The following is a 13246-nucleotide window of genomic DNA, read 5'->3' on the forward strand; positions in this document are numbered from 1 at the left end:
CCCTCGGCCAAACCCTCCCCTAACCCGAACAACGCTGGGCCAATTATGCGCTGCCTTATGGGACTCCCAACCATGGCTGGTTGTGATACGGGATCGAACCCGGGTCTGTAGTGACACCTCTAGCACTGCGATGCAGTGCCTTGGACCGTTGCGCCACTCGGGAGGCCCTGTTTTATTTTATTCTACTGAGCCATTTACTTAATGTTCCTATATTTCTTATTTCTTATTGTTGTTGCATTGTCGAGAAGGAGCCTGAAGGAAGCATTTCGTTGGATGGTGTATACCATGTGTATCCCGTACCGGAACATGCAACATGATGCATCACCTACACAGATACTACTGCACACTGCAGCACATGATGCGTCACCTACACAGATACTACTGCACACTGCGGCACATGATGCGTCACCTACACAGATACTACTGCACACTGTGGCACATGATGCGTCACCTACACAGATACTACTGCACACTGTGGCACATGATGCGTCACCTACACAGATACTACTGCACACTGCAGCACATGATGCGTCACCTACACAGATACTACTGCACACTGCAGCACATGATGCGTCACCTACACAGATACTACTGCACACTGCGGTACATGATGCGTCACCTACACAGATACTACTGCACACTGCGGCACATGATGCGTCACCTACACAGATACTACTGCACACTGCGGCACATGATCCGTCACCTACACAGATACTACTGCACACTGCGGCACATGATGTCACCTACACGATACTACTGCACACTACACAGATACAGATACTACACACTGCGGCACATGATCCGTCACCTACACAGATACTACTGCACACTGCACACATGATGTCACCTACACAGATACTACTGCACACTGCGGCACATGATCCGTCACCTACACAGATACTACTGATACTATGCGTCACCTACACAGATACTACTGCACACTGCGGCACATGATGCGTCACCTACACAGATACTACTGCACACTGCGGCACATGATCCGTCACCTACACAGATACTACTGCACACTGCGGCACATGATGCGTCACCTACACAGATACTACTGCACACTGCGGCACATGATGCCTCACCTACACAGATACTACTGCACACTGCGGCACATGATGCGTCACCTACACAGATACTACTGCACACTGCGGCACATGATGCGTCACCTACACAGATACTACTGCACACTGCGGCACATGATGCGTCACCTACACAGTCACCTACTACTGCACACTACTGTCACCTACACAGATACTACTGCACACTGCGGCACATGATGCGTCACCTACACAGATACTATTGCACACTGCGGCACAATTAGCAAACCTGGTTGTTGTGGAGATGTCTCAGTGAACCATGCTCATAGACTTGTGTTAGCTCCTCTAGACTTGTGTTAGCTGCCTCGGCTTCAGCTCAAAGGGTAAACAGATTATTGTGGCGTGCAGCAGAACGGTCGGTCACATGGTCATATGAGGGATGCTGGGCCCTCCAGATTGTATGTTTTAGGCCATACTCTATCCTCTCTCTTCTTCACTGATTTCACATTCTCTCTCTCTCTCTCCACAGAGTATCAGAGAACTACGAGGAGAACAAGATGTCTCCCAGTAACCTGGGCATCGTGTTTGGTCCGACCCTGCTGCGCCCGCTAGTGTCTGTAGACGTGTCCATGGTGGCCCTACTGGAGACCACCTACCAAGCCCTACTGGTGGAGTTTCTCATCACACACCACCAACACATCTTTGATGCTCCACCTCCCGCCCCCACCACCCCCCTCCCTGACACCCCTCCCCGGGCGATGTGTCAAGGGGGGGGCCAGAAGACTGTTGCTGGGGTTGACCCTGGGTCCCAGGACCCCCCCACTAGAGGAGCCTCGTCCAAAGAACGCCCACGTTCCCTAGAGGTAAGGGACACACTGAGGGGGGATTCCATCGTGTCAGACAAGCTCAATCAAGTGCAGCTTAAGTATTTGAATCTAAACATACCATTTGAACCCAGGTCTGGTTAACAGATGGGTTAACCCTCAGCTGATAGATAAATATAGACTTTTCAAATACTTTTCATAGACCCACTATGCTGAAGTACATTTAAATACAGATTTTCTCCAGTGTTTTTAAATGGTTTGAATAGGAGGGCAATGTTAACCTCAATCAAACACTTAATTTTGAATCTGAGGCCTTTTGATCACATATCTGGCAGCTGTAGGTTTGTCAGCCAGTGATTGGTCCTCTAAGTCTAAGTAACACTGAGCCGGCTCATGATGCCCTACAGTCAGACCTGGGTTAAAATACTATTAGAAATGATTTCAAATACTTTCGCCAGGCTACTACACGGCGCAATAGTTCCAATAGAATAGTCACAAAACTGTAGCCCAGCCCATCTGGCACCCCAGGAAGGCTAGAGCAACTACTCAAAGTATTTGACAGATTTCAAATAGTATTTGAACCCAAGTCTGCCTCAAAGCCAGGGTTCACGGAGTTCAGCCTCAGCCTGCTGCCTTGAGCTGCTTTCTTTCCTGTTGCTTCTGTTACCTGTTGTTGTCTCAAAGGGGTAATCTGGGATTCAAACAACAAGAGGTCTCTCCAGTCACTTTTTTTGGTAAACAGCTGAGGGATGGAGTTGAAGAAATGAGGCACTTATAAGGAATATTATTCAAGAGTCAATGGCTATATCATTAATTCAAATTAAAAAAATCCCAAAACAGATGTACCAATCCCAGATTGCCCCTTTAAAGCTCCTGGCTCGCCATGCTGTGACTCTACTGTGGCCAACCCGGAGGGGATTATGTGCTTTTTTTGTGAGGCTTAACACAATGCAACATTGGTGTGTGTGTGTGTGTGTGTCTCTGTGTGTCTATGCTACCTCTGACTGGACTCTGATCCTACCCTTCCTTTCCTGACCAGATCTACCCCGGCTGGATCTCAATACTGTCCAATGGCTTCTTCTTCTGTGAAATATAGTAAATGAGTGTCAAATTATTCCTGTTCTCCTTCCTATATTGTGAAATTACTTCCTTTCCTTTCTTCTCTCCTTCGTTACCACTGATAGGCCAAAGGACTGGATAATGTGTAAACTGCAGAATTCACGAGTAGGAAAGAACATGAGGAGAGGAAGCAAGTTAAAGCTATTGAGACACAGCCCTAGCGTGGGCATTCTTGGCCACTAAATACACAACACTGACCACTGGGAAATACTGGGAGGGTGTGAGGGTGGGGGGGGTGGAAGAGAAGGTTAGTGCCCTGCCCTTTGCTTATTTTTTTTTACCTGAAAAACAGAACTAGGAGAACAAGTGACCAGGCAACTTGATTTTCTCCAATAAGTTTTTTCTTTGTCCATGTTATATGTATTGGCTAATCAACATCCACAATTTACCTGGCAATCTCTCTGTAACCCACTGGGGTTCACTATCTAGACCTAGAAATATAGTATTTATCTCGCTACAGTGTTCCATTCCCAACACTTCCTACCCCCAAAATCTGATATCTATTCTCCAAAACTCAGAGTTTGTGTCATTTCAACAGACTCGTACAATCAAGAGAGACTCGAGCGAGGGTTATATATCTGACAAGTCGTCGTCCAATGAGGCAGTGGACCAGCTCAGCCCTGAAGCCAGTGAGAGAGCAGGTAGGCGGGATGTACTGTAGTATCAGAGGAATGGTTGGTTGGATTAATAGGTATTGTTGGTAAACAGGTGGGCTAGAGGACTTTGCTGTTCTTATCTGATCTGTCATTTTCCTTACATAACCTTTCTCTGCTGCACAACAGATCTTTTGTCTGCTCGCTGCTCACTGTTTTTGTCATGTTATAGCGCCCTCTGCTGACTTCATTGTAGGCATTTTCTTCTTTCTTTTGCCAATATTCAACAGCCTCTCAAAAGCTAGCCCTAAACTCACACAACATGTTATGATAGAAAGAGACAGAGTATTTACTTTGCTAAGCTAAAGGTGAAGTACAGTGGTTAATCTGTGTTTCTCTGGTTTGTCTTGTTGTCGCATATCCTCCCCTCTCTCCTCCCTTTCCTCCCCCTTGCTTCCCCAGTCGTGGCTGTGAGGGGGGCATCAATAGAGGCTGCTGCTCTGGGTGATCTGGTAGGGGGTCCAGAGCCAGCTGACTCTCCCTCCGTGGGGACCCAGCCACGGAGCCACTTCAACAGGCAGCCTGTCAAGTACCAGCGCCAGCCCACCCCGGGTCTCCGCCGCTCCACGGGCACTACCAGTGCCGGGCAGCTCGGGGAAGAGGAGGAGGAGGATGAGGATGAAGAGGAGGAGGAGAAGAAGAGAAACCAACCGAGGAGCGCAGACAGCAGCCGTAGCCCCTCCCCAGAACCTGAACATGTTAGCCAGAGAAGGAGAATCCTTCGATTGGAGCTTCCCCCCGAGACAACCGCCTACCACCTGCTCAGCCAGGCTGGAGGCCACGCCCCAGAGAGCCAGACAGAAAGAGAGAAGACACGCCCATGTGAGGTTCCACAGGGCAGGCTGCGGGCAGGGACAGTGGTAGTAGAAACATCAGTAGCTGAAACAACAGCAGTAGAGGCAGGAGCCAATCCGACGCCGAGCACCGGTGCTCAGGAGGCGGGGCTTAGGAGTTGGTCTGCAACATTGTCTAAGCTGAACGTAAACCAGTCCAATAACAGGCAGGGGTGGGTGGGTGAGAGGCGGAGACTGAGCGGAGAGGAGGGTCTGAGTGGCCCGGCCCGGAAGATCCTGTCAGGGCTGAAGCTCAGACGTAGCCACTCAGGACTGCAGCAACACTTTGTCTGAGGAGGAGGAAGGTTGGAACTTTGAACCATAGAATTAGAATCTCATTCCAGAATGGACATTGCCCATTCAAGTCAACGTTCCGTACACTGACAGGATTCTATTTCTATGGTTAAACCCATAGAAGGGATGAATTGTATTGTGTAACGTCAAGTGTTTTTTACAAATACAGTGACAAATGACATACACTCATGATTACTCGAGAATACTCATAAATACAGAACATACTAACATACAGTACCAGTCAAAAGTTTGGACACACCTACTCATTCAAGGGTTTTTCTTTATTTGTACTATTTTCTACATTGTCGAATAATAGTGAAGACATCAAAACTATGAAATAACACATATAGAATCATGTAGTAACCAAAAAAGTGTTCTAAATAGATTTTATATTTGAAATTCCGGGAAGTAGCCACCCTTTGCCTTGATGACAGCTTTGCACACTCTTGGAGTTCACTCAACCAGCTTCATGAGGAAGGCTCAGGTAATGCATTTAAATTAACAGGTGTGCCTTGTTAAAAGTTAATTTGTGGAATTTCTTTCCTTCTTAATGTGTTTGAGCCAATCAGTTGGCAAGGAAGGGGTGGTATACAGAAGATAGCCCTATTTGGTAAAAGACCATATTATGGCAAGAACAGCTCAAATAAGCAAAGAGAAACGACCGTCCATTACACATACTTTAAGACATGAACGTCAGTCAATTTGAAATTTCAAGTGCAGTCGCAAAAGTCGTGTAGACCACCACAGAAGAGGAAGACTCTGAGTTACCTCTGCTGCATAGGATAAATTCATTAGAGTTCACTGCACCTCCGATTGCAGCCCCAAAAAATACTTCACGGAGTTCAAGTAACAGACACATCTCAACATCAACTGTTCAGAGGAGACTGCATGAATCAGGCCTTCATGGTTCGAATTGCTGTATAGAAAACACTACTAAAGGACACCAATAAGAAAAAGAGACTTGCTTGTGCCAAGAAACACAAGCAATGGACATTAGACCGGTGTGAATCTGTCCTTTGGTCTGATTAGTCCAAATTTGAGATATTTGTTTCCAACCGCTGTGTCTTTGTGAGATGCAGAATAGGTGAACGGATGATCTCCGCATGTGTGGTTCCCACAGTGAAGCATGGAGGAGGAGGTAGGGGTGCTTTGCTGGTGACACTTTCAGTGATTTATTTAGAATTCAAGGAATATTTATCCAGCATGGCTACCACCGCATTTTGCAGCGATACGCCAACCCATCTGGTTTGTGCTTAGTGCGACTATCATTTGTTTTTCAACAGGACAATGACACAAAACAAACCTCTAGTTTGGTTAAGGGCTATTTGACCAAGGAGAGTGATGGAGAGCTGCATCAGATGACCTGGCCTCCACAATCACCCGACCTCAACCCAATTGAGATGGTTTGGGATGAGTTGGAACGCAGCGTGAAGGAAAAGCAGCCAACAAGAGCTCAGCATATGTGGGAACTCCTTTAAGACTGTAAGAAAAGCATCCCTCGTGAAGCTGTTTGAGAGAAAGCCAAGAGTGTGCAAAGCTGTCATCAAGGCAAAGGGTAGCTACTTTGAAGAATATAAAATATATTTGAATTTGTTTAACACTTTTTGGGTTACTACATGATTCCATATGTGTTATTTCATAGTTTTGATGGCTTCACTATTCTACAATGTAGAAAATAGTCAAAAATAAAGAAAACCCTGGAATGAGTAGGTGTGTGTGTCCAAATTTTTGACTGGTAATGTAACTCATCACACATGCACATAGATATATAAATGAAACGCTCACCAAAGGGCCTACTCACACACTGTCCATACACACTGTCTATATACACAGACACACATAGCCAAATCTAGACTTTAAATAATTCATCCCTATACTGTATGTATAATTTGCATCAACATCCGTTGTAATGCTATCATCAGCACCGTGACAATTCCAGTCATGCACACTACACTGTGTGTGTCTTCAATAGAAACCAAACTGAACCAAATGGGGAGGGACCTACCTGAATATGTCCAATAGAAACTCTGGTAGCACTTTATAGCAACTCCACGTAATAAAGCATTTGTAAATGGATTAGTAAATAGTTTATTCATTTTTTTTCTTAATCAATTCTCCATTCATACGATGTTTAATATAGGTCATTGAAGCCATTTGAAGAATCATTAGTTACGTTGTTTTGCGTGGCCTCATATAAATGGTGTGCAATTTACACTTTATAAATACTTTATAAATGTTTGGTGACCAGTGTAATTTCTCACAAAAAGATGGACATGCCATTGGTAGACAGACGGTCCAGCTGTACCTGATGCTCCTTAAGGTCTGAAACATACAGTATCAATGGTAAAAGAACAAGTACACAACACAGGATGTTTAAAGGTCCAATACAGACGTTTTTATCTCAATATCAAATCATTTCTGGGTAACAATTAAGTACCTCACTGTGATTGTTTTCAATTAAAATGGTCAAAAAGAAACAAAAAGTCGATTCTTAGCAAACAGCAATTTCTCAAGCAAGAATTTTGCTAGTGGTCTGAGTGGGGAGGAGAAAACTTAAAAACTAGCTGATATTGGCAGAGAATTTTGGAATCTCTTATACTAAAAGGGCATTATCATAATTTTCACAATTTCACAGAATTATTCCAATCTCATATTGTGGAAATATATATAAAACACAGGAAAATCTAGTGTTTGACTGCAGTGGGCCTTTAGATTAAGGAAATATATCAAACATTTTATTCACGAAAACTGTTGTAGGAAGAGGTGTAATGTAAAGGTCTGCACCAGACTAATTTATTCATCCCGCTCCTGCCTGCACCCGCTCTCGCCCACACAAGCAGTTTTTCATACCACTGCTGGCTTTCTGTCCGACTCCCACCCGCTACTGCAAGAACTGGTCCCGAACCCAACTGCAGTCCCGCAATGTTATTTTATGCTTATGTGGCCCAGCTCACTCCACCCTGTCTCGCACAGGAATGCAGCCCTCTATTGTAACGTGAATGTTTTGCTAATCTTGTCAACCTCACAAACGCAAACGAGTCATACAACTGGGAGATGTAGCCTACACACAACAGCTGGCCAGATCGGTTGTTCTCTCTTATTCATTCATTACTACTGATAGGCCTATGTGATTGAGGTAAATATGTTCAATGTATGATTTGCAGATAGAAATGTGACATGTAGAACTTTTAAATCCTTCCAGTCTTTTAACCACACTATTTTCACACGGCTTTGTTTTTTGGCGACACTTTTACTGGGCCTTTAAAATGTAGTCACTCTTTAAACATAATGGGATAGTTCAGCTAAATTATGAATTCAGATATTTGTTTCCCTACCTCGCAAGCTGTATATTGACTGACTGCTCTACGCGTTGGTTTTGGTAGACATTTCACTGCCAAGAAACGCTAATGATAGCATTTTCAGACGAAAAAACGTTGTTCTTCTCAGCATATAATGTGTCTGAAGTTACACATCGCACTATTATTACAACAGTGTGACTGTTTCGGAATAAAATGTTCAATATATTTAAAAATCATCTGTATTGTGTGCTTATTGTTTAACCATTGATATGTTCTAGGGGCCATTTTGAGACCTGCAGCAGGTACTGCTAGAATGTCTACCAATGAATGGCATGTCCATCTTTTAATGAGAAATTACACTGGTCACTCAAAGCGTTTATAAAGTATTAATAGCCCACACTTTAGATCACGCCACGCAAAAATACTTAACTAATGATTAGACAATGGTTTATACGGACCTATATTAAAATTGTATGAATGAGTAATGATTAATAAATGATGCATGAGCTATTTTACTAATCCATTATAAATGCTCTATTACATGGATTTATTATAAAGTAATACCGACACATGTTTCCATTGTGAAACATTTTGCTACTGTACGGTGTGCACTAATGAATACACACTATATCTCTAACAGGCCAGGATTGGGCCGGAAACCACGGAAACCAATAGCCAGCTCTGGTATAGAAGGGACTCCATAACCTAAATATAGCAGGATAAGCACTGTAATAACCTCTTTAAGTAGAAGTCCACGTGGTTCCATCCCAAATGGCACTCTATTCCCAGTAGTACATTACTGTTGACCAGTGCCCTATGTAAGGATTGGGAATAGGGTTCCATTTAGAACACATATTCACTGTAACCCCTTTAACGAGGAAGCACACTCTCTCCTGAGTTCAGGCGAACTCGTTTCTCAAGGTTTCTATGGGGGGGGTCATTTTTTTGTAAAGTTAATCTGGACTGTTCTAAATTAATTGTAACTGTAACTATGAACTGCTCTGAATATTTGGATAGAGTTTGAGAGTTTTTGGGGAAAAGTATGCTCTATGCAGCAGCGCACACAAAGACGAAGGCTAGATAGACTGCCCACTTACGGTCACAGGGCTGGACAATAAATCGCTGTCTTTCCTATAACCTCATCCTCTTGATAAATTCTGTAAAAAGTCCCCCCCCCAGTTCTGACACGAGTGTTTCCTGCACTGTTCGCCATTCCCTTAAAAACGCGAATGCCAGGCTTCCACTGTAAACAAACGGTCGATACATGTGTGATTGTTCTATTAGGGTTTTATAGGAAGCTCATCGGAATGCTGTAATATTTCTATTAATAAACACATATAAAGATGTACTTACATTGAGATTCCCTTGTATTCCATATTCCATATTAACTTCTAACTACAACGATTTCCATATTTGGATCCATTTGATATGAATTCCAGTCAGATGAATTGCTGTTTGGACTTTGTACGAAAGCATTTCATAGAATTGCTGGTGTGACTGACTTTACCATCATGTAAGAACAGTAGGCTGGCTGTAGGCATCTCGCCTCCACCTCTCTTGCCACACGGTGGCAGTAGACTTCACCGCATGAAAAGTTTTTTTTTTTTTTTTTTTTTTTTTTACAAACGGGGCCAAACGTTAAACCGACCACTTATTTCTAGCAAGTAGGAAAACATTTGTTTCGAATTGTTTAGTTAGGTGCATGTTTTGTCTCATCCACACATAATCCATCAAACCCTTTCTCTTTAGGTTGGTCATGCATACAGTAGGGCCTAGTCCAGCGTTTCCCAAACTCGGTCCTCGGGACCCCAAGGGGTGCACGTTTTGTTTTTTTGCACTACTAAAGCTTGACGATTAGTTGATTATTTGAATTAGTTGTGCAGTGTTAGGGTAAGAACTAAAACAAGTTTGTGAAACTGTGACCTAGTCATTGTTCAATAGGCCTAACTATCAAAATAGTTTGATGTAATCTCAACAGTTGAGAATACGGGTATAGCCAAGTAGGATAAGGTTTGAAATAAATAAAAGTTCCTATAATGCAGCAGCACACTTTCATAAGATAATGTGTAAACTAGGCATTGATGGTCAATGGCTTACTTTTTTCTGCTGTGATTTTTATTGAAAGTAATTTTATTGTCAATGCTAATGGATGATGGTTTTGTTAAAACAATCCAATTATCTAAAAAGAACAACATTCATCACCCAATGGTGATTCCTTATTATCCAGTCTCCATCTCCACCGAATGCAAACACCTTATTCCAGCACAGCACATTATCACTACGTCATACACCCCCTCACCTTAAGAACCGTCGCCGTTTCTCCTGCCCCCCTCCCCTCCTTCCACTCCCTCCATCGTTTTATGCACACCGAACTCCGGGCGCACAGTCCGCTTCAGAACGACGGGGAGAAAAGAGAGCACAAAAGAATAGTTTGCCTTAACATGAAGCTATTTTGCTGCTATTCTCTGTCTGGAGTTTGAAATAGGACTATACGACGCGTGCACATCCACGGACCGACTAGTCTTATGTTATTTTAATGCTACCGATAGAGGTTTCGGAAGGAGTGTGTTTCACCTCAAGGTATGTGCGTCCGCCGCCAACATCCAGAACGTGTCGACAGGTTGTCGGTGCTTTGCCAACCTCAATTTGCAGATATGTTGCCAATATAAAGTGTTACATGTTTCATCACATTTAACCAGGCCACCTCCTTTACGTGTCTTGTTTTTCCTTGAGAATAGGAGTGATCCTACATCGGTTTCTTGGTGGTATTATTTGAGGCTCATGGGAATTTCACCAAAGGTTTGACTTTTATCCAAGTGTGGGTTGTGTTGCATATTGCCTGTAGCCTAATCTGGTATTTGACTAGCCCACATCATTTCATATTTGTAGGCCTATCAACTTTAACATAGCCTACTTTTAAATACCCAAATAGTTTAGTAACATTTGACTTTAATCTTTTGTTGAATGGTAAGGTTGCCGATATACATTTTCTGTCTTATCATAGGCTTGCGGTCCATAGCAGACCTTTAGTCCTTATCGATATTTTGAAATTATTATAGCCTATCTCGGGGGGTTTCAAAGCTCTCATCAGGGACTCCAGTCGGTTCCAAAATTGCAACTATTCAAGAGCGAGCACAACTGATTCAGCTTGTCAACTAATTATCAAGCCGTTGATTCGGTAAGCTAGTTCAGGGCTACAACATAATTGTGGAACATCTGGGGGTCCCGGTTGAGGGATTTGAAAACCGCTGTCATTTCCCATGTCTACCTGTATGATGATGATGATGATTGAGTCTCGCTCCTCATCGAGTTTGATATTTCATTTCATTTGATAATAGCCACAACCTCGGTTGTAGCCAATGGTCCGAAATGTCAATGTAGGCATGTCTCTTCAATGAGGTGCTGAAATGTGGGGTGGTATTAGCCTATATAGAAATAAACTATTTATCCCAAACAAACAAATATTTGTCTAACTCAAGCCTACACATGTTTATATCAACATGTTGTGGAGAATATAGGCTACAGGGAGACCCAAATTGAAAAAGGCAGGGGTAGCCTAATTATGTGAATATAATGGGGAAATATGATATCAAATGGTGATTAGCTTTATTGTGAACGTGTGCTGATGATGCAGTAATAACATAGCTCCAATAAAATCGACGACATAGCCTATATCCACCGCATTTGCTGGCAATCTTTAATTGTTAGTGCTATCCGCGATCCTTGTGACATCCCTACCCTAAACCCTAATCTTAAACCTTACCCTAACCTTAACCATAACCCTTACCTGACCCTGACCTTAACCTACAACTTCACTCAACACTTTAATTGTTGGCCTACCGAGCACATTCCCCAGACTTTGGTGTTAACATACCATATTTTAAAGTTTTGATAGCCCTATCACTACACAGGGCCTATAGCTTTTGATTGGCCTATGCTTTTTATTTAGAGGGGGCGCAAAATGAGACTAAACCAGGTGTCCCTTCAGTTTTGTCCAGTACATTATCGGTAAAACGTAAAGCTTATAGGATAGACTCCAGTCAAAGACTCCAGCCATCTTAGTCATAGATTGGTATTATTATTCAAAGTATATTAATGAATCCCCATGCTTTAGTTGGAATTTAGATAGATTTCATACATTTCTACGAATTTTATTCGACAACATCATCATTCTTTATTGAACATATCACGTATTGCATCCCCCCGTTTGTGTGGCCGTGTGTTGTCAGCAGGTCACGGGGTTTAATCCCGACCAGTTTTTGGTCAAGATTAGGCCAAAGCCAGATCTCCGGTTCGATCCCCAATCTGACTTCGGGTGTCATATGATGCAAGTCAATAAACAGGAATGGGGCCACACACCACCTTCGGCTCCAACGTTCAGTCGCAGTGGGTCAGGTGTTTAAAACTCTGTTTGAGTGCACCGAATTGAGTAGCCTATTAGGTTTAGCACATTTATTTAATTTCCTAATAATTTCAGGTGTCCCTTCAGTTTTGTCCAGTACATTATCGGTATAACGTAAAGCTTATAGGATAGACTCCAGTCAAAGACTCCAGCCATCTTAGTCATAGACTGTTCTCCCTGTTACCGCACGACAAACGGTACCGGAGCGCCAAGTCTAGGTCAAAGAGGCTTCTAAACAGCTTCTACCCCCAAGCCATAAGACTCCTTGGCATCTACTCAACAACATCTATTCAAATGGCTACCCAGACTATTTGCATTGCTCCCCCTCCCCCTTTTTTTTACACCGCTGCTACTCTGTTGTTATCATCTATGCATAGCCACTTTAATAACTCTACCTACATGTACATATTACCTTAATTACCTCGACTAACTGGTGCCCCCGCACATTGACTCTGTACGGGTACCCCTCTGTATACAGTCTCGCTATTGTTACTTTACTGCTGCTCTTTAATTATTTGTTACTTTTATTTCTTATTCTTATTTGTTTTTTAACTGCATTGTTGGTTAGGGGCTCGTAAGTAAGCATTTCACTGTAAGGTCTACTGCACCTGTTGGCGCATGTGTTTGATAGTAGTTTAAGAATATGCCGTTCTGGTCCACAGTATTAGTCTGCATGAACCTTACACAGTTATGAATAATAGACAGGAAATTGCAATCCGTTATGTGCTCTCGGAAATAGGCGAATAGAGACGCTCTTGCTTTGGCACAAGCAAGGCAAC

The 13246-nt window shown here is 43.1% G+C and overlaps 2 protein-coding genes across 5 annotated transcripts in view; both read left to right on the forward strand.

Moving 5' to 3' along the window:
* The window catches only part of LOC135555885 (GEM-interacting protein-like), a 47619-nt gene extending 38206 nt beyond the window's left edge, over positions 1-9413 (forward strand). For both annotated transcript variants that reach the window (XM_064988675.1, XM_064988676.1), the window contains 3 exons: positions 1573-1906; positions 3525-3627; positions 4042-9413. In XM_064988675.1, coding sequence (XP_064844747.1) covers positions 1573-1906; positions 3525-3627; positions 4042-4766 — 1162 coding nt within the window. In that variant the 3' untranslated portion in view covers positions 4767-9413. The remainder of the gene's footprint in view (positions 1-1572; positions 1907-3524; positions 3628-4041) is intronic.
* Positions 9414-10433: 1020 nt separating this feature from the next.
* The window catches only part of lmx1al (LIM homeobox transcription factor 1, alpha-like), a 32624-nt gene continuing 29811 nt past the window's right edge, over positions 10434-13246 (forward strand). For all 3 annotated transcript variants that reach the window (XM_064988686.1, XM_064988687.1, XM_064988688.1), the window contains exon 1: positions 10434-10645. In XM_064988686.1, the coding sequence (XP_064844758.1) occupies positions 10602-10645 (44 nt within the window). In that variant the 5' untranslated portion in view covers positions 10434-10601. The remainder of the gene's footprint in view (positions 10646-13246) is intronic.

Source organism: Oncorhynchus masou, chromosome 15 (assembly GCF_036934945.1).
Source record: "Oncorhynchus masou masou isolate Uvic2021 chromosome 15, UVic_Omas_1.1, whole genome shotgun sequence".
In the NCBI taxonomy this organism is placed as follows: Eukaryota; Metazoa; Chordata; class Actinopteri; order Salmoniformes; family Salmonidae; genus Oncorhynchus; species Oncorhynchus masou.